Raw genomic sequence first — 27,015 nt, forward strand, 5'->3', positions numbered from 1 at the left:
ATTCAAAATAGTCGAAAATTTGGTAAGCCCTGCACGTTTTTATCTTTAAAGTTCACTGGACGTATCTAATTGGTCTGCATGCTCCAAAGAGCGTTGCAAACGGATGATGTTTTTTTTTTTTTTTTTGAAACAGATAGTAGCATATTATCCGCTTCGTTTATTTTATTTAGAAATAAAAAAAACTGAAGATGTGAATCAATTAGGATTCGAACTTGAGTCTCAGAGTACCAACCACCAAACTCTTTGCCACTTACTCTAGGGACGGTTGATACAAACAAATGATGTTATAAATTATAACAGGGGTGAAAATGAATTGAATATGATCGGATATTTGATGAAATCACATTCGCATTCATATTTTTATTTTCGGATATAAATTTAGATACGGATGTTTGTCGGATGCTAAACTTTTGGTGCCATATCCGCTAAAATGGATTCGGATATGGTCCGATATTTTTTTCGAATTCGAATAAGAATTGGATATGTATTCAGATAATATTATACGTTAATATGTGTATATACAATAAATAAGGAAACAAAAAAAATATTTTATTTTTCTATCTTATTTTCTCGTTTTATTTCTTCACATATAAAATATAACTCATTATAAAATAACACAAAATAATAGGAATTGAGCTCCTATGCTTTTAAAAGTACAAGTTATTAATGCTTATAGATTTTTAGCTATTGGATTAAGATATATGTGGTTAGAGTAATGTGGGACAAAATGCTTGGTGCTTTTACAAGCACTATAACTGGACTCAAATAATAGTACTAAAAGTTCGGGCGAGCGAAATTGGAGTGGGCAGATCAAAAAATATAAAGAATATGAAAATAATAATACTAAAAGTCCAAATATCTAGATTTGTATCTCTTTTTTTTTCGAATATCCTAAAAAAATTAACTCTCTAAAACTAAAATCATATTCGTATTCGTATCCGACCGAATCTATTTCATCCTTTATATAGGGTCTGAATCTCACACCCATTTATTTTTTTATTTATTTTACTATTTAAAAAAAAAGAGATAAATAAGATGCTAATTAAATACTAGCTTTTGAATGATTTTAACGTAAAAATTACAATTTATATATAGGTGTACAGATAATATTGCTTGATGGACAAATCCGAGTCGGAGATTAATGGATGGGCGTGTGCTTATTAAGCTCCACCATCAATTCGGCCCACTCTCAAGTATAGAGAATTATATATAAATAAATATAAAATAATTTCATATGCGTCCCTATAAATTTGTAAATACTCTCGAGTATGAAGAATTATATATAATGTAAAATAATTTCATATGTGTCGCTATAAATTTGTAAAACACAAATTTATTTCTGTAAAATTTCATATGCAATATTTGTTTTATCTTTCTCGCCATATTAAAATGAATAAGTGCTTAACAACAGATGCTACCAATGTGGTGCAATATTTATTAAAATGAATAGGTGCAATATTTACCATATATTCATATATAAAACTGTATCAAAAAAAAAAAAAGAAGAAAAATAGTGTGGACTTAATTGACAAAAAAAATTATATACAAAATTTATAGACCTGAATCCACCGGGCCCGATTTCGACCCGATATCAATAAAAAATAGGCCTGGCCCAGAAACGCGGATCCTAGTGATTGGCCTAAACCCGGTTTCTAAAACCCGCATCCAACATCCGGATTTGGATACATACACGAGACAACTCGCCATTTCAATTCAGAGAATCGGAGGGTGTCCACGCCGCTCACCATCCCCGCTTTTTCATCTTCGTCATCGTGGGGAGGGCTCCGATCGCTCCGGCGACAACGAAGCTCCTAGGGTTTTCCTGAAACCCTAATCGCCTTCTTTTTCCTCCTCATCTTCTTCTTCTTCTTCTTCTTCTTCTTCTCTTCGATCTCGTGGGATTCGATCCGATTTTGTGTACCTCCTCCTCTCCTCCTTCGATCGCGATGCTGGGTCGGAAGCTCTACAAGACGAAGCTCTGTATACTTTACCAGAAGGGCCGGTGCTCTCGGCCCACCTGTAACTTCGCCCATGGCGAGGCCGAGCTCCGCCGCTTCGCGGGGTCCTTCGATGGTTAGTGCGTACACCGATCTCAAGGAAAAAGCTCGAATTATGGATTTGTATTCGAATTAGTTGTCACCTTGTGCTTCTTTCTTAATTTGGTACTCTAATAGTGCTGTTTTATTAAATATACTAGAAATTTGTTCTTACTTTACTTTGATTATTGGATTGATCGCATATGCGCTAATTGCTAGGTTCCATCATGCTTTTGAGTGGTTACTTTAGTTTTTAAAATTTTTTGATGGGTGTTAGGAATCTGATTGGTTGTAGGAAGAGTAAGAACTGCATATATGGTCGAATTACTCTTATTCATAGTTTAGGTTATTAAGTAGCGGAACTGATGATATGTATACAGATTTCAATAACAGTTGAAGGAAAAACACCAATAGTGAGTATATATGTGGATATCCTGACTACTTAATTGGTTGAGGAAGTGGGAAGATACAGCCTGCTTTTGGGTTCCACTTCTAAGCTTTAACTTTCTTGTCTATGGCTAAATTTAAGTTATTGTTCCGCTAGTTTGTGCAGTTTGTTGTTTGCTTCATGGCATTGACCTTTACAAGGGTCATCGTGTAATATTGCTAGTATTCAATAACATATTGGAAGTAACAAATATAAAGAGTTGAATAGTAGAAAGTAGAAAATAACAAAGATGGAGGCATATGTATGAAGCTAGAAGAAAGTAACAACGGCTATGTACATTTTTTTGTTTGTATTTACTCTATGTGGGGAGAATGAGAGAATTTATTTTTAAGAACTTCAATACCTCATTCTAAAGGAGTATAACAAGAATAAAGAGTTAATGCGAAACAATGAAAATGGGAAAAGATGATTATAAATCATATTTTGCATATATTTAGTTATGAGTTCGAGAATGATTTTAATTTGGCATTGGCATTATCATAGTATTATTGCATGTTTTTGTATGATCCGATATTCATTTGCCTACATTTGTTGGCTAGTCACGTTATGTTAGCTTCTAATATGCTTTTTCCCTAAATAGTTATTGAATGTAGTGCCATTTCCTGCAGATGAAAAGTATCTTTTAAAGTTTCTTGGTCGTAACCTGATATGGTGAAGCTTATTGCAGAAAATTGTGGCAACATTCGTGGTTTCTTGTGATTTTTTAAACATTCAATTATGACTCTTCCAAACAATATTATTATAATCTTCTGCAGATGGAGATTTGCTGATTTTGTTAGTCTCCTTATTTGGTACTCTGATTCTTGTTGCACCATTATTGTAATATTCCTGTTTGAGGAGGAGGTTCACATGAGGGATCTTAAGTGTTTGGTTTTCCATGTGCTTATTGAAATACATGCTTTGTTGTGATCTGCATTATCAGGTTGGACAAATAATCGAGTGCGTCATGTGGTTCTTGCTATTGTGGTGCATCAATCAATTTCATCTGGTTGAATCCATATTAGCTATCATTCTGAATTTGTTGTAAAAAGGACATACTTGAAGTTTATTGTGGAGGATATTTGGACAGAGCAGGCAAATTGTATTGACGATTCATTTGAAGGAAGGTTCTTTCTTCATTATACATGTGATATTATCGCCGACAAATCTGCACAGTTTCTTTTATGCTCTTCAACTGTCATTTCAGAAGGCAGATATTATCAAAAATTGAACCCTACAGTTTACCATATTCTAAAAGGCCTCTCAGTGATATTGCATGTGGGTATTTTCCTTATATATTAATTTTATGGGCTTGCTTTCTGTGGCCTTTGGAAATATTGAGGCAAGTCTGCTTACTGTTAGTTGAATATTCCATGTAGCTCAAGGTCATGGTAAGCTTAAGAAGGTTTTGAGTTCTCTTATTTCCTTGCTTTTTGTCTTCAAATTTTCAATGAGGTTGCCTTTCTTTTCCATGGAAAGTGCTTAGTCTTTTGCTAATTTGTGCAGGAAGACGGGACTACAGAAGTGGTGACTTGAGAGATAAGCTTGATAGAAGACATTCTCCTCATCGAAGGTATTCCCCTGGAAGAGGTGTTAGAGGCCATCATTCTTTTCGCAATCAAAAGCCAATTTCTCGGGACAGGGGTAATCGTCCACCTAATTTCTTACTCACTTTCTACCATATAGAGTATGTATAATTTTGTTGAGCACATGAAGTTTTGGAAAAGTAAGCTCAACATATATACACTATGCTTTACTCTACAGCGTTTGTTGTGCTGCTGCTTTCTAGTTGCTTGACACTTAGAACTGAACTTGCAGGTTCTAGTCTCTCAAGGTCCCCTATTCGGAGGAGGTAAATGTTCTTAGGTTCTGAGGAGCCACAGAAGCTTCTTTATTATAGTAATAGCTGTTTCTGTTACCACATATTTTCCTTTGACCAATTGTGTGACTTTTTTTTTTTTTTTTTTTCACAAACTTCTCTCATTGCTTCAGTGACAGAAGACATAGAAAGAAGCAAGTCACGGATGGAGAAAGTGACGCCTCTGGAAGCTTAAAATTTTCTGACAGTAATAAGGATAAACGAGGGGAGAAACTTACTTCGTATAATGAGAGAGATGACCTTCAAGAACAGGTCTGACAGTTGTCATGTAAATTTAACTCATAAACAATTTTCTGTTGGAATAGGACAGCAAAAAGAATACCTATGGTTTATCGTGAGCATGTTTATTTTCTTTGTTTAATTATGAACTTCCCCCCCTTTTATGCAGTTGAAGCACATAGAGTTGGATGTTGAGATGCTAGACGATGAAAAATCCCAACTAGAGGTCAGCTGAAGCATAGACAGTTGGATATTTGATCAGACTGCTTTGTTGTATTTTTTTTCTGATTTATGAAATATGCGAACTGCTTTATGAGTTACATTTTTACGTGTCATATGTATTTAGGCTCTTTTTTTTTTGGGTTCTTTAACAGGGCCTTCTGGAGGAGAAAGTTGAAGAAGCACACAAGCTCTCTACTGTAATAGAGGATCTTGAGTTGCAACTGAGTAAAGAGCAAGAAGAATGTAAAAGGTTCTGATTTTTTATCATTAGTATTCAATTTACAAACCTGAGCATATCCTTTTCTGCTTGAGTGGCATTAAAAATATGACAAAGCATTGTAGAGTGCTTCAAGACAAAAGGATAGTTATGTTAACTTCGCATTTCATTTATTAATTGTTTACTTTGTAGGATTACTTCGAAATTGAAGAAGTTTATTAAAGCGCATGGGCGTCATATGAAAGCACAAGAGGAGTTAAAAAGGCCGGTTTCAGTTTTCTTTGGTTAAGAAATGCTATTGTCTTATCATTACTTTTTTTTTGTGCTCTTGAATTTTTCTCTTACTCTTGCACCTGGCTGATCTATATTTGGTTTCTCTGCTGTGGTGATTGACATTTGGGAAAATGAATAGGTCACAAGCCCGTCTTCAAAAATTAGCCGAAATGTTTGATTCTGAAACCATAAAGCCTGCAAATGAAGAAGATTCGAGTGCAAATGTTCATAGTGAAGGTGAACCAAATGGTGATTATCAGATAAGCCCAAACAGTAACCAGTTGCAGAATCATGTTTCTTCAAGCAAGAAAAGATTTTTGTCCTTTTCAATAACTAATGAAGCAGAAAAAGCAGGTGAGTCCTTCAACAATTCCCATATAAATGAAATCTGGGTATTCATAAGATTGTTTTCTTATGGACTCATTAAATTTTTTATTATTGGTTGATCTATTTCTCTTAACATTAGAACTACAACGTTTTGTGTGTGATTGGGGCTTCTGAACTGTAAATATATGCTTTTATATTTCAAATAGTAGTTTTTCTCAATAATCTCTTGGCTGCTTTTCAAGCTATGAACTTCTACTGAAAGAATAATTATTATGTATCGTAATGTTTTTTTCATCATGATGCAATAATCTGGAATATTGCAGGAAATTCAAGGAAAAAAAATAGATATTCAGATGTGTTTTCTAAGTCAGAGATGCAGAATTTGGAAGGAACTGCTGTTCAGTTGGAAAACGAGATGGCAAAATCACTCACTGTTAAAAGCAAGATGGTAATAGAAGATAACAAGAGTAAACGAGGAAAATATGTTTCTTCTAGTTTAAATTCCTCAGAAAAGGTTAGATATTGCTTTCTTGTTTTTTTCTCACTTTTGATATTAACTTGAAATTTATTTAAGTTCATCATTTCATTTTGCCAACATAGATATGTTGTTTGTACGTTACTCGTGTCTAGAAAATTGGACTGGTAATACCAGATTTTTTTTTTCCATATTACTTTTGGGGTATTTACAGATATATATCCCTGTAAACAGAATATCCCTGCAGATCATGTAAACACATGTACCCGTATGAAATCTGAATTTTCATTAGCAACCCTCTAAAGTGCAGTTGCTTACAAAAATACCCTTGTCTTAAGTTAGGAAGTCATCCAATTCATTGGGAACGTTAGTTGCATTGACTGCAGTCAGTCAAGTGTTTGTTTTTGCAAACTACAGGCAAAGGGTTCTGAAACGAAAAATTATATACCCTCGACGAGTATGGCTGGTCATGCTGTAGATGAACTGGTTGAAGCTGTTGATTTGGAGGAGAAACCTGAATCAACGGAGGCTAATGCAATCCTTGACAAGTTAGCTGTGAAAAATCAAATCAGCTCGTCTTATATGCCACCGCCACTTCCACCTGTAATGCAAAATGCTTACAAACAGGTGAAGATGTTTTCTCCTAGAAAAATGGTTATTCTATATAATCTCTTTTGTTCATCGAGGAAAGGGTGGAAGGATACTATCGTGAGTTAAAACTTTTTAGGGGCTTCCGCTGCATCTTTAAGTTAACTGTGCTCTTTAACTAATGGCTAAACCTATGAGGTTGTTTTGTTTGTTTACTGTTTGCTGCTTAATTTGGATTTATGTTTATGAAAATATCTTATATGACAAAAAACTGAATCAGCAATGAACAGCTTGGGACAGAGAATTCCCTTTTTACTGGCAATAAGAGGGAAAAAAGATTAAAATATTCTTGGCCTTTAAATGAGCAAAAATTAGCTTTAGCTGATTGAATAAATAACAAATTTCATGGTTATTTTAAATTATTCCATCTCACATCATGGATGATGTGCAACCAGGATGGTTAATGTAGTATTGTATTCTTTTTGTTGCCAACTGATCCCGTCATATTTTGCCAGTTATAAGGTGTTTGCATTTGTCAATAGCTTTACTATCTCCTGGCTATTACCTTTTTCAGTCATAATTGGAAGTTCTTTGTCAACTTCAATTGTTTCCAATGAGATGTCCTCTGTCCAGCGACTTTCAAATTATTGATATGACATGTTAATATCTCGCACAGCACTTGGTTTATCTCAGTTTAATATTTTGTGGGTATTGTCTGAGCCTGTCTCTAATGTGATTCTGTTCATATTTCTGAGAGCAGCAGTCATTTCTCTTTCTTCGCTTATGAAGTTCATTTTTGCATGTCTCAAACTTACACTGTTATTTTTGTCCAAATTTTCAGTATGAGGGCGTTGATGAGGAAGTGGATGTGGAAAAGGTGGATCCGGAGATGGTAGATATTGATTTCAACGGCGACGTAGATATCGAGCATTTATAATGTATCTGTTTTATTTGCGAGTGTTATGAACAGCCTATTTGCATGGCTAATCTGTTGTCAAACTTTGTTGTCCGAGTCTCTTAGATAGAATTGTTTTCTCATTTCCCCCGGCCTCAATCTTTGTTAACTAGCTTATGGAATATGATTCTCCGATCGAAACATCGTTGCAGTTATATTTCGTTGCCAGATTGAAGCATCTCGGTTCATTTCCTGAGCCCTGTAAATTTTCTGTACGAGAAAGCCTGCAGGCAGTTGTTAAAAGAGCCGGGTAAGTTAGGACCTGTGTTTCGTATTGCGAGCGGATACTGAAGGCCCCTGGAGTTAGGGGTAAAAGCGTGAACCCATGGATGCTTTAATGTTGGTTAATAAATGTAGCTTGTTAAAATTGTTCTCTAGCCAGTTTTGCATTGTATTGACTTAGGGACATATCCTATAATAAAATCTAAGCCAACTATCGGGTCTTTAGTCAATTATCTAATAAAATCATACTCAACGATCTATCTTGCCATACAAATGCATAAATTTTTCATTTCTCTCCTCCAATTTGGTGTGACTTGTGAGTTGACCTGTAAGAAGTAAATTCCCTGCTTCCCCCTGGTGGACAGGAAATTGCGAAGCATCACCCCCTTACCGTGCAGAGCCCTCTACTGTACAAATTTTGGCGAAGGAAAATGGCAAAACTGCCCCCAAGAGTACGCTGTATAGACGTGTAAGCCCATTGGCCCCATTCCACGACAATTCGAATTGAAACGCGACGTCCTTTGGAGCCCTTCGCTGCCAAAATTTTGGCGACAACAAACTTTATTATATTATTATTATATTATTATTATTACTGTTTTTTATCGGGTAAACCCCGTTTACCAGCCTGTTCGGCTCCGAGAGCAGAATCTCTCGCTCTCTCTCTCTCTTTTTCTCTCCTCCATCTTTCGATCCTCTCGAGTCCAAATGGCTCCCCTGTAGATCCCACACTCATCTCTACGTTAGGGTTTGTGCGAACGGATTCGGAGACGGAGATGAACGATTCGAGGATCGTGTAGGGCTCTTCCTCCACGGTGGGGGCGCCGCCGGGGGGTCGGCGATGGCGGAATCGGCCTCTCCCTCTTCGAACTCGCCCAGGGAGGACGAGCTCGCCGATCTGATCCAGCGATTCGTTGATTCTCTCGCCGAGTACTCGGATCGCCTCCCCTTCGCCCTCGATCGCCAGGTTCTCGTTTCTCCTTTCGATGTCTCATGCATAATATGGTTCTGTGATCCATTTTTGGAATGGTTGGGGGATTAATCGCTGATGGTTGGACTTTATTGATGTCGCCTTTGAGAATGATCTCCTTTTTTGTGTCAATTACCACATGAAGATTATGTTGTTTCGCTTAAACTCGGTGGTTATTTTCTCTTTGAACAATTTATGAGAGGTTGATCCTACATCTAAGGTGAGCGATATGAAGATAAGGTAACCAAAAGTAATGTTGCAAAATTAAAGTACTACAAATTTTCTTTATGAACGATTTTGGAAATTAATGACTTGCCATAGTTGGCTCTGTTCGATTAAGCTAGGTTGGTCACTTGAATTTGAAGATACAAGTGGATCCAGATGTTTTTTTTGGTCTAATCATCTATATGCATCACATAAGATGGAGTTTATATTGCCTTTGGTGGATCACTTGGTTGGTGGCATTAAACGTGCTATCAAAACCTCGCTGTTTGCTTACGGCTTCAAAATTTGGCAAATCAATGTATAATACATGTGCCGATTCCTTTGACAAACCAAAATTTGCCCGAAAAGAGAAACCTTTATGAATCAGCACTGTTTTTTTTTTTTTTTTTTTTCCTCTCTTTAATGTTGTCAAACAATTGAAATATTAGAAAATTGGACAATTGAGCAATGAATGTACATCATAATCCTGATAAAGTGCTCTTTGTTGTTTTAGAAACTTCGATCTTTCACAACACTTGCTGCTCTTGCCATCACCTTAGTCTTTGCTTGGAAGCTGTTGAGAGCTCCCGCAGACCAACAAAGAAGGCCACGTAGACGACCTACTCCATCTATAAGTTCTTCTACCAGTAGAACTCGGTCAGGTACAAGGCCCTCTTCTGATGTTTTCTTATCCTCTGGGGATTCTAGAGCACAAGATGCAGTAGATCAATTCTTCCAGCCAGTAAAGGTAACTTAAATTTGTCTCTGTGGGATCTGTCTACTCCTAGTGTAGAATGTATTGTTGCTCAATGAACTATCTTTTGGGTTGTGCTATTAGGAGAAGCACTATATTAAAATCTTCCCAATAGCTTCTCTTTGCAGCAAAATCAGAAACTTCAAATCAGAGCTTCTGTTTTTGAAGCTTAGAATCTCATTTCACTTCCCATAGCGACTGAAGCTTTCAGCTTCTCAGTTTGCCAAAGGCTCTACTAGAGGAAGCTGCAGCTGAAAGCTGAAGCTGAAGCCGAAGCAGGGCCAAACAGGTACTTGGTATCTCATCCTTGAAAAGTTCTGAACTTCTCAAATTGGTGGTTTCTTTTATGCAGCTAACACTTGAGCAACTTGTGAGGCATAAGTTGTGCGAAGGGCGAAAGGTATCCTTTCTATTCCTGAACTATCATCTTTTGTGCTTTGAAAGCTTCTTATGTTTCAACATGGCTCTACTTGTAATATCTCTGAATAGGAGATACCTCTTTGTTTTTTACACTTTGGCCTTTTGTCCACGAATGTTGTGCTAAGTTCACAGTTTCATCTTGGTTGTGTTTCAGACAGTAGAGTTAGGCCCATGTTGGTGTGACTGCTTCTCATGTTTCGCTGGACATTATCCTCCTGCATGACAACTATCTTCTTTGTAAAGTTAGATCATAATATCAGATGGTATATCTGTTGTTGTGGCCAATAATTACAACCCATTTGCAAAATACAATGCAGAAGTATCAGAATAAAGGATTTTAGATTATATAGTGTCACTGTCACCATATTGAGTCAGTTATCAACTTAATGATAATTCTCTCGATTTAAACTAGTCTGTAGCTTATGTGACAGCACTAAGCCTATATCCGTATAGCACAGCTAATTTTTGGTTGCTGCATCAGATAATCATCTCTTTGCTATTTATAAGCTATCTATCTAACAACGGTTACTATCCATTGATGGATAGTGCTAGACAGCACAGCTGGATTAGGCATTGATGTAATAACTCAAAGATGAGTGGTTAGTTTATTCTTGCTCTACCTACTTATAATTTTCACAAATGGTCACTCACAATACTTTATCACTAGGTAGCTTGGCCAATTTTCAACAGCCAAGTGGATAGACTGCAATCTCATTTCTTGATCTATGCATTACTCCTATTTCTTTGTCCATGGATCTCTGTATGTGGGTTGACTTACTCAGCTGTGTAAAAGCAAGTTAAATCAATCATGCGTCATAGGTGAAATGTCATTATAAACTGCATGCCGGTTGAGGTGCAATTCTGAATAAAACATCTGCAGCTGTGTCCTGTGTGAAACAAAACAGATTTTGTTTTGTTGGAAATTCAAGACATTTTACTAGTGAAGAGCATTTTGAATTAATTCTATAGGTTGGAAAGATTGTCTTACAATCTATATATATATATATATATAGAGCTAGTCTCCTATACTATCTATAGTACCGGGGCTCTGGTACTATAGTCTCGTTTTCGATCTTAGGGTGTTCAAATCAATGATCCACACCGTTAAAACTGATCTAGGATATTTTAAGTTTTTAGAAATAAAATTTTATATTTTTTCGGCATAATTTACTTTATGATCAAACCATTTCAAAATTGTCAATTTTCAATGGCTACTATGACGAGTTTGGAGTTTAACGGTGTAGAAGAATCTAAATTTCTTCAAATTTTGATAGAAAATACTTTAAACTATTTAGATTAAGGTTAACATTCTTGATCTTGAATTTAAAAGTTCCATGCTCAAATTTTAAAGATTATTCAATTTCCACCGTCCATTTTGATATAATTTATTTACTAAGTAAACGATATCGAAAAAAACTAAAATTTTATTCCTAAGAACTTCATATACCCTTGATCATATTTAACGGTGTGGATCGTTTATTTGAAAATCCTAAGATCGAAAACAAGACTATAGTACCGGAGCTTCGGTACTATAGATAGTATAGTAGCCTAATTTTATATATATATATATATATATATATATATATATCATGACATTGCTGTGAGTTGCACAAGCTACAGTGTCTATCATCTTATCACACCCAACACATTTGGTTAGCACATTAGCTTGGTTAGGTGATAATGTTGTCCATTGTATTGAAGAGCCTTAAAATGTTACTATTACCAGGTAGATTTTACATTTTTAAGAAAATTAAACTTATATTATCACTCTATAGAGCATTCAAGACACTCTACTAGCTGCTTAGAGGCCCAATACTTACGATATTTTTATATATTCCATTTCCAGGTCACATGCCAGTTACTTGGTGTAATTCTTCAGGAAACTACTCCAGAGGAGCTTCAGGTGGGTATATATTGGCTTTCTTTCTTTCTTTTTCTTTTTCTTTTTCTTTTGGTTTTCTTTCTTTATTTTTCTTTTTCTTTTTTTCCCCTTCAGGATCACCAAAATATTAGTAATAGTGATGTATTGATTTCTTATGTCAGAAACATGCAACTGTGAGGTCGTCTGTTCTAGAAGTGCTTTTGGAGATTACAAAGTTTTGTGATGTTTATCTCATGGAGAGAATTCTTGATGATGAAAGTGAGGTAATTTTTTGTTATATAGTACTGGTTAAATATTTGTAGCTTCATGCTGTGAGTAGCAAGTTTTTTAGTACAGCTGCCTCATAGTATTCGTTTAGTAGTGTCGCAAGCACCTGGTTTGAGTACTTTGATTGTTACCAAGTATGCTTTGTTTTTGTTTTCTGGTGTCATTTTTACTCAAATTTTATTTTTTATTTTTTATTTTTATTTTTCATAATACAGGAAAAGGTTCTTTCTGCATTGAGTGATGCTGGAGTTTTTACTACAGGTGGTTTGGTTAAAGACAAGGTTAGCACTTCCTAGCTCTTTTGTTGGCTCCCTCTACATTATCTCTAGCAAGCGCACACGTTGTTAATCCTTGCATATCCTATGAGTTAATTTTCACCACATAATAATGCTTATTGCATGATTCTGGTCGGTCAAGTAGCGGGCTTCATTTACATCATGTGTAGCTTATACAGATGAAGTAGAATTTGAGTAGTCATAAATGTTTCCACATCTGCTTATTGTAAGATTAGGGCCATTTAGTTTGACACTTACACGCTGACAGTGTTGTTAATACAATACTACGACGAGAAGGAAATAATCTCAAATTGATTTTAAATTTACTCCTATATCAAAAGTTATTAGAATCTTGTACCTGATTATTTGTCAACTAATTTGGTCTTTATGGTCAGTGCCTCTCATATATATATGTTTGCAAGGCTAGTAGTTTGACATTACATATTTTAAAGATGATTCTCATGAGGACAAGCTGACGTATTATTTATACTGTTGAATGGGCAATGTCTTATTTTATCCTTGAACAGGTGGGGCTTTTAAATTTAAGACTTAGCATTGACAGATCTTCATGACAATCTATTTCCCATTTTATGTGCTACTTATTTTATTTGTTAGCATTAAATATTGTAATATTATAATATTAATTATTTCATAAACCATATCCGAGTATATATAATTTGGAATCTGCAGGTTCTTTTTTGTAGCACAGAGAATGGTCGTATATCATTTGTTCGGCAACTTGAACCAGATTGGCATATTGACACCAATCCTGAAATAATTCATCAATTAGCTGTAAGTAACTATCTAGAACAATTCTTTTAAGTTAACAATTACTTTACGATAGACGACTAATTAGTTTCATCATGATTGTCATTCTGTGCTTTTGTGTACATATGTTTTCTTTGCATCTGGGTAGCATAAATTTTAGATAAGGTTTTAATTTGCTTCAAGTGTGTTAGCTTACTATCAGGATTATAGGATGCTCTCTTTTAAATTTCACTTTTCTTTTCTAGTAAATTAAATATAAAATTTAAGAGTGGTTATTTCTTTTGCCTAAGAAAACATCAGTGTTTATGAATTTTCTGAATTTTCTTCTTGTATAGAATGGAATTTTACTTTCCCGTAGTTATGCAGATGAGTAAAATTTTTTTTTCTTTGTAATTTTGCTGAAGCCACATTGACATGTTTCCACTCTTGGTTTCAGAGGTTTATCAAATACCAACTCCATATTTCGCCAAACAGAGTAGAGCGTGCGGCTTCAAATGTATTCAGCTCTGCAAGCCTGGAGCAGTTCTTTGGGGGGCTTGGATCGTAAATAGCGTGAGTAACATGATAGACTACTTATTTGATTATCGCATATATAATGCTAGTTCAGTGGTTGAGAATCAAGTGGCTAGAGGTCGGAATGTATAACCTGCAGGATGATAAAAATTCACAAAATTCATAAACTAAATCATGTTATGGTCTAGTGCAGTTCAAGGTGTGCGGCTATAACATGTAGAAGTCATTGTGTCTATGAGTCAAATGCTGCCGACATAGTAATACTTACATGTTGGTAATGATTCATGCATGTATCCTAATCTAAGAGAATATTTGCAAAATTTTCCCAGTTTAATGTACAGCGTTTGTACTTACCATTTTTACAGATGTATTAATTGTAACAGCAAGCTCTTTACTAATATGGCCTTATTTGCTTCTTTCCGCAGATAAAAACCATTTCATCAAGTTGTCCTGCTGTCCTGAGTGATTGAACGTGGTATTCAAGCGGTCTCTTCCCTTTGGGATTATTTATGAATGGAGCCTATTTATCTTTAAAGAATGAACGAACTGTATTCCTAGTGTGATGTGTATATTTAAACTGTACCACTGTGAACCCGAGGTAGCGAACTACGGTGGTGGTCGTAAATCTATTTATGTCACGTCCGAACACCTCATCTGTATCAGCGATCTGTATACTGGGAAATCTATAGATAGAGGTTTTTAATGTATGCTTGGCTCACCCGAATCGTCTCTAAGAGCCAGATATTTGCTTGTTGGCTCTAAATTTATACCCATATTTTCTCCTGTACAAGATCAGCAATCAAATTGATCCATGCAGCTGAAATTTTGACAGTTTTTCGTTACCATTTTATAACATAAGAGAGGGAAAACTGCAACCTGATTTTGATTTTTTTTGTGTTTTGTTCTTCTATTTCTTTTTCTTTTTTTTGAGGATCAAAGCAAAGTGTATGAAAACACTGGGCTTGGGAAAGACGATGGAAATAGGAAGGTACACATAGAGCAACCGAACCTATACCATACACTACCGAGAAACTAGAACTAGTGGCAGTGTAGGCACCCTTGTAAGAGAAATGTTACGTGCACGTTGAAGCCCTTAATGGGGAGGGTGTAAACAAGTACAATTTATAATTAATGTCAAACTTATTATTAGCTGTGAGACACACTCCACACAGCAAGTCAGGGTGGCCGAGTGGTCTAAGGCGCCAGACTCAAGTTCTGGTCCTCGTGAGAGGGCGTGGGTTCAAATCCCACTTCTGACAAAATTATTTTGCACTTTATAAATAATATAATGTGTATATGTATGTGTTTTTTATTCTCTAGTTTTGTTAATATATATATATAATCGAGTTTTTTTTGCCGTGGATGATAGCGATCCCTTATTAGGTTGATAGTAATCTTTATGATTGAGTGGATGGTTGGTTGAATAGTATGCTCTAACGATTAGAAATGATGAAAAAAGTAGATCTAACGATAGAAAATTCGGTAACACCAGCATTTGGTGCTATATATATATATATATATATATATATATATATATATATATATATATATATTGAATTATTGAGAATATTTGGAGTTTGGAAGTTCCATTTCTTATCTTTCCATTTCATCCCCAAGCATTTTTCAGAAAACAAAACAAGAGACTAAATATCCGAACAATTGGTCACACATCGCTCTAGTATATGCTTTTACAAGCTACCAAGAAATTCCAAAGAGAAAAAAAATAGAAACACACCGATCGTCCCTAGAGCAAGTAGCAAAAGGTTTAGTGGTTGGTACCTGAGACCCAAGTTCGAATCCTAGTTGATTCACATTTCTAACTAAGTTTATTTCTAAATAATATAAACGAAACAGATAGCGTACTACCTATCTCTCAATAAATAAATAAATAAATAAATAAATAAATAAATAGAAACACTGCCCAAAGTGGATACCTATCAAATAGCTTTAGCCAAATAGAAACGTGCGTGTGAGAAAAAAATAGAAACTATTACGACAAACGCACGAAAATAAAAAATGGCGAATATGAAACACTCAAACCACAAGTAGAAAATAAATATAACATACACAGATTTACGTGAAAAATTTTTTGCAGAAAAAAAACAACGGACGAGGGAGGAAAGAACTTCACTATCGAAACGAAAGAAAATACAATGTTCTTCAGATTACAACAAACCACGATCACATGTCTCTAGAATAAAAATGAAAAGAAAAATTCATAATGAATTTCGGATCCGATCCGTATCGCGGGGGCCGTGTGTGAGAATTCCAAAAGGGTACACACTTACATAAGATTGGAATTACCACGAAAAGCCGGTCAAATAAGGCCTGTCACAGGCTCACAGCTGCTGCTGATTTACTGTTTGATGCAGTTCCACAATTAATGCATCCTATCCTATCCGGTTGACTCATTTCTTACTTACCATCAAATCATATTATTAAGAAAAAAGGAAACACAACTAAAAAGAAAACTTTTATTTAACATTAAATAGCCATTTTTTTTCCCTTATCACTAACACCGCATGCACGCTATGCACTGGATCACGCAGAGAAAGAATCAAAGAAACTTAAATTAGCATTTGAATTCCTGGGAAACGACAAAATAGATATATATATATATATATATATATATATATATATATATATATATATATATATATATATATATATAGAGTAGGGCTACTGTGCTATTAGGAGCACAACAACCCTTATNTAGAAAGTTTTTGCAAATATGGTATATCTAACTAACTATATCTACCTCTTCTCAGAAAAAGAAAAAAAAAATTGTCTCCTTTTGGCCATCTCTAAAGAGAATCCTATGTTAAATTTATCATATACATATACACACACACACACACACACACACACACACACACACACACACACACCCCTCAAAACTCGTGAAGTAATTTCACTGAATTAGCTTAAAAAATGAACAGTTTAATCATAATCACCGGGGAACGTAACCAAAAATAAATTAACGAGCCACCCCTTTTTGGCCAAAAAAAAAAAAATCGAATTAATATAGTAAACATATATTACAATGTGGTGGTGAGAACCGTACCGATCGACGAAGCCAAATAGGGCGGTGTGGTCACTGCTTGTGAATGTAAGCTAATTCACCCCGTTACTATACTCCACGTATAATTTAAAAATCGCGCTACGAAATTGATGAACAGGGTGGACGTGGGGCCGGTGAGCTCACCGGTTATGAAATTGATGAAACGTCGCGTATCTAATATTTTTTTTATTGTCAGGGAATAAACTTTTATTTTATTATTTTGTAATTTTAAAAAATTTTACTTTGTCTATTTGTAATTTAATATTTTTATAGAAAATAAGATGACAAAGTAAATTTTTTAAAAAGACTACAGGATAATTAAGTGAAAAAAATACGTTGAATCACAGGATACCAAAATGTAATTTTTTGAACTGGCAAAATAAAAATAAGTTAACAAATTTCTGAACCATAAAATGACAAAATAAAAATTAGGTAAACCCTTAAAAAAAAAAAAAGTAGTTTTATTTTGGTTAGGTCACAGGAGAATCCTATGTCACGTTGCCATGCATACCTCAAAATTGGTCATGTAATTTCAGTAAATTAACTTTATACATATGACAGCAAATAAATAATTTAATTATGATTATATAAATTAAAAACTATTTAACAGCTATCATGCCTACAAAAACTAAAACTAAATCTAAATCTAAATCTAAATCTATTTAGGATTGAAGGCCCCAAGAGGCAAAGATTCCATGTTTTCACAGGCCTCATTTGTAATTTTGCATGTGGTGGGCTCTGTGGGTCCCAGAGCTTGCTGTTTTGTTCTGCTTTGTTCTCTCTGCCCAGTGCTTGTCCCTTTGCTCCCATGAAAGACCCCACAAAAACAAAGAGAATTTTGGTGCACACTCTCTGTGCTTTGTGGCTGCATGTTGAGGGCTTTTCCATATGAATGGGTGGGTCTCTCATCTGAGTTGGGATCTTGCTAGATTTGCTGCATTCCTCCTGCAAGAGGCATCATGCAGTGCATTATCCCCTTCTCAAATGGGGCAGGTTTAATGAGCTTTCCTTCTTCTTACATGCCAAGAAAAGAAATTCCCCATCTCATCTCATCTCATCTCATCTCATCTCACTGGATTTTATTAGTTCCTTCCTATAGATAGAAGCATCTGCATTATGCATTGTATTATGCATTAATCTTCACATGGTATTATTCATGGATGTAATGAGGGCCAGCAAAGACTAATAATAAATTCCTTCATTTGGGTGGGGTGAAGAAGAAAAGAGGAAAAGGAAGAAGAGAGAAGAAGGAAGAAGAGAGAAGATGCCACCAAAAGTGTGGTTTGCCCTGAAGAAGTCTCTCCCCTGCAAATCAGAGGCATTGGATGTGCATGATCCAAAGCCCAGGAATCAGCTGAGCACCATGCTGAAGAGGAGGAGGAGGAGGCCATGTGGTGGATCAGGGTGCTCAAGGTCCATAGAGAACCTCAAGGATGTTATCCATGGAGGGAAGAGGCACACTGAGAGGCCCACCACCACAACAACAAGCTGCAGCCCAAGGTCCATTGGGAGCAGTGAGTTCCTTGGCCCCATTGCCCATGAGGTGGTCCTCAATGACTCCATGTGTGAGCTCAAGATCACCCATGGCTGTGCTGCTGCTGCTGCTGCTGCTGCTGCTTCTGCCATTAATGGTGGTGGGGATGTGGGAGCCACTTTTGTGGGCTCACTGAGGCCTGGAACACCCGGGCCTTCTTACCTGAGGAAGTCCTCTCTCTCTGCCTCTGATTCTTTTGCTCTTGGCAATGGTGAGGGGAGCAACCATGAAGGGTGCTTTTCAGGGAATAGGGCTTCTTCTTGCAGTGAGGGTGGTTCATCACAGAGGCACTCCACCAGTTTGAGTTGCCATAAGTGTGGCAAGCAGTTTCTGAGGTGGGATGCTCTGGAAGAGCACCATCTCTCCAAGCATGCAGGTATGCAGATTATCCCATCTGTGATGTAATCTTTTCTTGTTGGAGCTTTGTCAACTGCAGTTTCTTTTACCTGCTGGTGCTGAAAGGCTATGTTAAGATCTGTTAGACTTGAGCATTTTCCCTCTTGGTTCAGTCAGCTTTCTTACATGGATTGTTTCTCTTGATACTGGTTAATTTTGACCTATTGATCTATCGATCACATTTCAGCGAAAGGCGAAAACTGCAACAGCGTCAGTCCCCGCGACATTGCCCTAGTTCTTTTATTTCTGCTAATTGTTTTCAGTCTGATGCAAATTAAAGACGTCGTGGCGGTCTGAATGGCCAGCCAAGCCAGTTTCTAGAAATAATATAAATAAAAAAGAGTTGATAATTGAAAATTGTATCTCTGGATTATAATCTAATTAAAAGAGGAAATATCTTATTTCTGCTCTGCAAATTCAAAATCTGCATTACCATAGAACAGACCGAAATTTACGTGAATTCATCTTTTACAATTCTTGTCAAATGTGCATTTTCTGAAGGGATCATTTATTTGATCACTAGATGGAACTGTGAAATCCCGATACCTTACGGCATATCCTCGCATTTATAATTCCGATTTCGTCGACTTCGCCGTTGTATTCTTTCTTAATTAACTATTCTTATTGTTTCATCATAAGAATAACGACAGAGAATCCCATAATTGTGTCCCTAGCTTGCTCTAGTTTTATTACATCGCACTCTCACATTTATGGTCTAATTAATCCTGCAGTGACGGAATTGCAAGAAGGCGACTCATGTCGAAGGATAGTCGAAATCATATGCAAAGCCAGTTGGTTGAAGTCTGAAATAAGCTGTGGGAGGATTGAGAGGGTTCTAAAAGTCCATAACATGCAACGAACCCTCGCTCGCTTCGAAGAGTACAGAGAGACAGTAAAACTGAAAGCCAGTAAGCTTTCCAAGAAGCATCCTCGCTGTTTAGCCGACGGGAATGAACTGCTGAGGTTCTTTTGTACGACCATTTATTGTTCTCTTGGAACGAATAGTTCGTCAAATCTTTGCACTTCAAGCAAGTGCAATGTTTGTCGCATCATTAGACATGGGTTTTCGACAAAGAAGGAAATGAAGGATGGGATAGGAGTATTCACCACATCTACTAGTAAAAGAGCATTGGAAACTATCGAGATAAATGAAGATGATGCTTCTATGAGGAAGGCCTTGTTGATATGTAGAGTGATCGCGGGGAGGGTTCATAAGCCGATGGAGAATCTTCAAGATTTCGTGGTTCAGCCGGGTTTTGATTCGGTGGCAGGAAGAGTCGGTCTATACTCCAACATCGAGGAGCTCTACCTGCTTAACCCGCGAGCTCTTTTGCCGTGTTTTGTGGTAATAAGTAGAAGTTGAGTGAGCTAGTTTCTATTTTCTGCAGCAAAATTATCAAAACCATAAGAAAAGGTTTTGCGTTATCTTACAAAATTATACTGTGGTGGTGGACACATTCCATTCATTTTTGTCTGATTATCGACTATCTTTATTTCTGTTGCTTTTTTCAAATTATGAAACAGAACAGTTTCTTTGGTTGTATCTGCATCATTTGGTGAAGAAAGATTAATTACTGGAAATTGACAAGATCTAAAGAGAACATACCCTGAGACTGATAGGCGAGTTATGATCATGTTTTATGCACTTCAACAAAAGTATTCCATGTATTGATGATTGGTTTTAAGCTCTCAATTTACATCATACATGTTATATTCTATCTTTCTTTTTTGTACTGCAACTTTGCATGTATTGTTTGCTACAAATTTAGACGTTTGGACTTAGACTGAAACTGTTCTATTCTTGCATAAATTACAGTTTTAAGTTATTATTAGTTTATAACCGAACACTCTAAATTAAGTCAGCTAAGTGCCTAGAAGAAATTGATGAAGGATTTTTAAGTCATAAAATTTCACTTTCATTAAGCAACCGAGACCCATTTGTAATGTTTTATTCGTTTTGTTTGATTCGAGTTCTCTTCTTCTTTTTTTTTTGTTTCCTTGTACTGAAATGAAAAGCTAATTTTATTCGTACTCACAAAAGCATGCAATTTAATTGATGTGCAAGCGAAAATAGCCACAATGCGGGCGCCAAACCGAAAACTTTCCATTTCGGGTAAAAAAACGAAACAGCCCAAAAATAGAGTTTACCAAATATGGACGTTGGGCTTCCACGAGGCCCACTTCGATCTACCTCGGCCCAATAAAGGATTAGATTCGGCCCGACCTATCAGGCCAGATGTACGGGGGCCCAAATTCTTGGACCGGACCCCGCAGGCCCGGTTCGGCCGGGTGGGTGTGGGCCGGTAGGCCGGGCCCTCCACGTGGCCCAATGGGCATCGTTTCGTTCATAGCTGTTAAAATTAACGGCCTTATTAGTCATTAGCCACAAACATGTAGCGAAATGTGCACTCCCTCAGCTAAAGAAGCATTAAAAAATAGTTAAATTTATTCGTACTTACAAAAGCATGCAATTTAATTGATAGAAAAAGTCTAAATCAAAAAATAGTGAGAGGGTTCAAGGTACAAATGTCAGTTAATAAATTAAATAGGCCTCGTCCAGTTAATATATAGCCACAATGTGAATGCCAAACTGAAAACTTTCCATTTCGGGTAAAAAAACGAAACAACCCAAAAATAGACTTTACCAAATGTGGATATTGGGCTTAGACGAGGCCCATTCGATCTATCACGGGCCAAAACATTCGATCTATCACGGTCCAAACAGGGATTAGATTCGGCCCGGCCCGGCCCGGCCCGGCCTATGAGATCAGATCTACGGGGGCGCGCGTACGGTCGCCACGGACCGAATCCATGCCTGGGCCGAATAGGCTAATTATGGACCGACTAGGCCGGGCCCATTTTAGCCCATTTTCAACTCAATGGGGCCCTCAAGACGCGAGCGAAATAATGAGATGGTACGTAGCCCGGCCAATGTTGGGCTCGCAGGAGGCCCATTTCAACACAGAGCGGCCCAATAAGAGATTGGACTCGTCCACCGATGACGTGGTGGTCGGGGCTAAGGCTAAATACTTTCTCCGCCAAAAGGGGAGATAATAAACGACAAAGGGTATTTGGAATTCGGATAGGGAGGAGAAGCATCCTGAATCCGAATAAATTAAATTAAAGTAAATTAAATATATACTCCCCACGCAAATTAAGATAAAATAACAAAATCTTATTATTATTATCTTTTTTAAAAAAATAAAAATAAAATAAATAAATAAAATAATCCGAGGAAAAGGTTACAGCTCACGGCGCCTCTCTCGTATATTAAGCTCCCCAACCGCAACGAAGAAAAAGAGAGAGAGAGAGAGAGAGAGAGAGAGAGAGGGAGGGTCCAGAGGAAAGGCGGCGGATGGGGATCGACGAGGTGCTGCAGCGGCACGCGGGGGAGTTCGGGGCGTGGCAGCTGCGGCACTTCCTGCTGACGTCGGCGGCGTGGGCGCTGGAGGCCCTGCACACGATGGTCATGATCTTCGCCGACCGGGAGCCGCCCCGCTTCTGCGCCCTCGGCCCCGGCCGCTGCGCCGACCCCGACCCCTGCCGCCCCGCCTCGGCCGGCTGGGCCTGGGCCGGCGGGCCCGGCGCCTCCACCGTCGCCCAGTGGGGCCTCGTCTGCGCCGACCGCTACAAGGTCGGCCTCGTCCAGTCGACCTTCTTCGCCGGCTGCATGCTCGGTAAGCTCACCCCCCCCCCCACCCCCCGCCCCTGTTTGTTGATTTGTTCTCCCATTTTGTGGCGCGATTTTTTAATCATACGTGGAGTATAGAAATGGGGTGACTCTGCTTACGTTCACCGAGCGGTGCGGTCCCTCCGTGGCTTCAGTCGGTCCGCACGACCGCATAGGTTTGTTACTAATATTATGCGGATTTCCCCCGTTTTTTTTTCCTTTTCCTTTTTCTTTTCCTTTTGCGGAAAAGAGGGTGGTTCGTTAATTTGTTTTGTTCTGTTATTGAAGTAAAGCTTTATTGTGTATAAAAGATATTCAGATATAAATTGCAAAAAAACTTTTGAGGAGAATTTACTTCTTTTTTTAAAAAAAAAAAAGAAGAAGAAAATTAAGAAAGTAATACACAAACGAGTGGCTATAGCATTTTTTTTTTAAAAAAAAAATTAATAATTAGCACTCAATCTAATCAGCTTAACATTTTAGTAATATAGCACAAGTTAAGTTATAGGAACGTACCATGATTATATACATACCGTATAATGTTATTTTAGCTCACTCCAATGTACTGGGAAATTAAGACACAGATGAGCAGGACAATGCATTAAATTCTTTTCTTGTACACAAAAACAAAACCCATTAACTCAATGACCAAACCGGTGAGGCCCACTATTTTTACACGGCTATTAATTAGGATCAGAGATATATCACATACATGAAGTGTGAGATGTATTTTAGGTGTGAACAAACTATATACCGACCAAAATGGAAGGAGGGAGATGTATCTTTCTTAGTTGTCTCATCAATTTTTAAATGCGGATTTTTTTTTTTATGAGTAGTTTACCTGTCACCACGTAGCCAAATATGTAGCGAAATCAAAACCAAAAGACCAATCTCAAGCTTATATTAAAGTATTGACACTCATTCTGTGCATCCATTTCATGTAACATGCGTAAAATTTTCTATTCCTCTTTTCTAATTTTGTATATGATATCTTCTTAGATGCATATGCAAGTAGAATGCAATCATTGGTACCACTACCACACTTAAGTATTATGTGTTCCACTCAGAATGTTAGTAACATGTACTATATATGGCCTAAAATATGGCTAAAAGTATGCACCAAAATGTTTTTCTGATGTAGTTAATGCTTCCAAACATGCCTTTGAGTAGATGCTACATAATAGTGAAGATGTATGTAAAACCACTTCTCTATACAGTAAGCATGTGGACTTAGTCGTTAGTCATTTTCTTGTCTTCTAGTTAGAAATTTGCCAAATTAATTTTGCGTTAGCTAGTCTAGATTGTTATTTTCTTCTTTTTAAGTTCTTTTAGATTCGAGTCGTCGATCACCATCCATTAGCCACGTGCAGAGGGCATAGGTAATGGTAGGGACCATCTACAAAGTGGATTAGCAAATTAAAATGATTAGATTCTGTTTAGTCGACAGTGTCTTTAGCGACTAGGTCGGATCTCGTTGGATCGGTTCAGATTTTGTAGCACTCTTTTGTTGACTAGTATCGTGTGGTCCATCGTGTCGCAGCATATGCATATAGTAAGACAAATGTAAGACGACTGTAAACAGATTCTAGGTTGTAAGTCTCTGTTCACTTAATTTCCTACTTTGTTTCAGAAATTATGTCCTTTAGTAATGAAGTCATTAAGTGCTTCTTCCATAAAGCTTAAAAGATAAAGAAATAATTTAAAAGAAAAAAAGAATAGCTTGGTATGTTCTTATTTTACCATTCGACTCCGATTACGTTCAGTATCTTTCGTCCACCCGCTGCTTTTGTTTGCATTAGGAATTTGTTAGCTGCCTCTGCCTCCAATAGCAAATTGTAAAATTTGTGTTTCAGTAGGAATCAATGTGCTTATGGGTTTACAATAGTTGTCGTTTCTGTTAGAACTGTTTACATTTCTTGGAAAAGAGTATTTTTATGACATTAGAATATTTTCAGTTATAGAAAACCTGCAGTAGAGAAAAGAGAAAAGCTATTGAGTTTTTTTTGTATCCTTGTCCTTCAGATAAAAGGAAGAGAAAAATGGTAAATTTTGTGTGCTCAAGAGATGATATTATTATTATACTAAAAGATAGATAGATAGAAAGAAAGAAAGAAGGAATATGCTTACTTTATATACCACCTAGTGGAATCTAAAATTTTTGTATTAGTATGATGATGTTTGTTGCTTTCTTTGATTAAGAGTCCTCATCTCTCATTCCTTGTCCTGTTCTTTTCATTCTATGGATTAGCATTGACTAACTCTTCTTTGTAACATTTTTTATTTTACAGCAAAAGAGGAGCACAAATTAAACACTCCAACAGCTACTCTTTCCATATATAAAATTTTTAAGTAAATTTGTTATCACCTTTGTAAACAAAATAATTTTCACCACTATTAGGCACTACTCCACTTCTACTGCGAATCTTTGACCAAGTACTTGGCATGTTCCCTCTGCTTTTGTGGACTAGAGAAACATAAGAAATTCTATCATGGAGACACAAAGAGACAAATATACGAATAAATAAATAAATACATAATCTTATAATAGTCTTAAGATAAGATGCACTTGCGTGGTCACAAGGAGCTCTCCTCAAACAACATGTGCAAAGTTCCAGTCAACTATATGCTGTTCTTAAAACAAGTCCCTGAGTTTTATATATTCTTACTTTCATTCACCTTGGGTATTTAAGAAAAAAAAACAAACCAAATCACAAAAGCTGTGAGTTTACTATACATTAGTTGAATAAGTTGATTATTGTATCTAGTTATTCATCCTTAAAATGAATTATTCTTTAGCAAGATGATAATTATATCCCTTTTTTTTTGTATCTGTGTGTGTAATTTATGCTTTATTCATGTAAATTTGTTTTCTAATTTACCGGTCATTTGAGCATTTTAGTTAGTCACTGAATTCACTCCGAATGCCGAAACATGGGACTATGCATGGCATTACTCTTTCTATGCCTACAATAACGGAACAAATAATCTTTTTGCATAAATATTGCAAGCACTTACCTTGTCTTCCTCTGATGATTTCAGGTGCCGGAGTGTTCGGCCACCTCTCGGACTCGTTCCTGGGCCGGAAAGGCTCTCTCCTCGTGGTATGCATCCTGAACACCGTCTTCGGCCTCCTCACCGCCTTATCCCCTTCCTACTGGACCTACGTCGGCCTCCGCCTCCTGACGGGATTCAGCACAGGAGGCGTGGGCCTCTGCGCCTTTGTGCTCGCCACTGAACCCGTGGGACCCACAAAGCGGGGCCCCGCCGGCATGTCCACCTTCTACTTCTTCTCCGGCGGCATCGCCGTGCTCTCGGGCATCGCCTACCTCTTCCCTTCGTGGCGCATCCTCTACATCGTCACCTCCCTCCCTTCCTTCCTATTCCTCATTCTCATCCTCCCCTTCATCTCTGAGTCCCCGCGATGGTACCTCGTCCGCCGTCGTACCGATGAGGCGATGGACGTCATGCGTGCGATCGCACGTGCCAACGGCAAGGACATTCCGAATGACATCACCCTCAAGCTCGACGACGACGACAGCAGAGAGCAAGAAGAATCTAACAATCTGGAGAAAGGCGTAAAGGAACAAAAGACCGAACGTGCGGCAGGGGGGTCGATTGTGGACGTACTCCGCACGCCGATGACCCGACTCCGCCTCATCCTCACGGTCGCCATCAACTTCCTCTGCTCCATCGTCTACTACGGCCTCAGCCTCAACGTTGTCAACCTCAAAACCAACCTCTACCTCAGCGTCCTCCTCAACGCCGTCGCCGAAATGCCTGCATTCGTTCTCACCGCCGTGCTTCTGGACCGCTTTGGAAGGAAGCCGTTGGGAGTCGGGACGATGTGGCTCAGTGGCGTCTTCTGCATTGTAGGAAGCATGGTTGGAGGGTACGGAGCGATGAAGATCGTACGGATGGTGTGCGGCATCCTGGGGATATTCGGAATGGCGGCGACATATAACCTGCTGTTCATATACACAGCAGAGCTGTTTCCGACGGTGGTGAGGAATGCAGCACTTGGGTGTGCAACGCAGGCGTCGCAGATGGGGGCGATACTGGCGCCCATGGTTGTGGTTTTGGGGGATAAGGTGCCGTTTGCGGTGTTCGGCTTGTCGGGAATTGTCGGAGGGATCTTGGTGTTCTACTTGCCGGAGACGATGAACAAGCCGTTGTACGATACGATGGCGGGAATGGAGGAGGCAGAAAATAAGATTCTTCTCAAATGAAAGAGATAGAAGAGGGTTTAGATTAGAGGATTTATGTTTTTGTTTCTCTTCTTAGAAAGTTAGTATTTTATCTTTTATTTTTTCCCCTTAAAATCTTTTTGCTCTCCAAACAAAGACATCGAGGTTGGAATGTTTTGGAGATTTTGCATAGGTGAATTGGCTATATTTTGCTTGTATCGGAAATAAATTAGAATGAGAAAAGAACATACGGATAATTTGCTCCAAATAGTAATGCATA

The 27,015-nt window shown here is 37.6% G+C and overlaps 4 protein-coding genes and 1 non-coding gene across 6 annotated transcripts; all 5 read left to right on the top strand.

Annotated features, from left to right (window-relative positions):
• On the top strand, positions 1,705–7,786 carry LOC109725130 (zinc finger CCCH domain-containing protein 13). 2 transcript variants are annotated; one of them, XM_020254212.1, is made up of 11 exons: positions 1,705–2,073; positions 3,970–4,107; positions 4,282–4,315; positions 4,456–4,594; positions 4,731–4,787; positions 4,936–5,033; positions 5,193–5,264; positions 5,413–5,627; positions 5,924–6,114; positions 6,493–6,702; positions 7,505–7,786. In XM_020254212.1, exons 1-11 carry the CDS (start codon positions 1,947–1,949, stop codon positions 7,598–7,600), a joined length of 1,377 nt encoding a protein of 458 aa, XP_020109801.1. In that variant the 5' UTR covers positions 1,705–1,946; the 3' UTR covers positions 7,601–7,786. The 2 variants fall into 2 exon arrangements, with proteins under 2 accessions (XP_020109801.1, XP_020109802.1); XM_020254213.1 differs by lacking the exon at positions 6,493–6,702 and having other exon boundaries at positions 1,706–2,073.
• On the top strand, positions 8,451–14,608 carry LOC109725131 (peroxisome biogenesis protein 22). The gene is made up of 9 exons (XM_020254214.1): positions 8,451–8,804; positions 9,526–9,759; positions 10,118–10,165; positions 12,032–12,088; positions 12,229–12,330; positions 12,550–12,615; positions 13,300–13,401; positions 13,814–13,929; positions 14,316–14,608. The coding sequence occupies exons 1-8, from the start codon at positions 8,679–8,681 to the stop codon at positions 13,922–13,924; spliced, it is 846 nt and encodes a 281-aa protein (XP_020109803.1). The 5' UTR covers positions 8,451–8,678; the 3' UTR covers positions 13,925–13,929; positions 14,316–14,608.
• TRNAL-CAA lies at positions 15,066–15,149 on the top strand. Its single transcript has one exon. It is a non-coding gene; the product is annotated as a tRNA-Leu (tRNA).
• Positions 17,794–20,462, top strand: LOC109724705. Its single transcript, XM_020253614.1, has 2 exons — positions 17,794–18,861; positions 19,613–20,462. The coding sequence occupies exons 1-2, from the start codon at positions 18,216–18,218 to the stop codon at positions 20,242–20,244; spliced, it is 1,278 nt and encodes a 425-aa protein (XP_020109203.1). The 5' UTR covers positions 17,794–18,215; the 3' UTR covers positions 20,245–20,462.
• LOC109724823 (organic cation/carnitine transporter 4) lies at positions 22,210–27,003 on the top strand (the record flags this gene model as incomplete). The annotated part of the gene is made up of 2 exons (XM_020253749.1): positions 22,210–22,558; positions 25,591–27,003. Coding segments are annotated over 2 exons (1,536 nt in total), but the record flags the coding sequence as incomplete, so codon positions are not given.

The sequence above is a fragment of the Ananas comosus genome, linkage group 19, assembly GCF_001540865.1.
Source record: "Ananas comosus cultivar F153 linkage group 19, ASM154086v1, whole genome shotgun sequence".
Classification (NCBI taxonomy): domain Eukaryota; kingdom Viridiplantae; phylum Streptophyta; class Magnoliopsida; order Poales; family Bromeliaceae; genus Ananas; species Ananas comosus.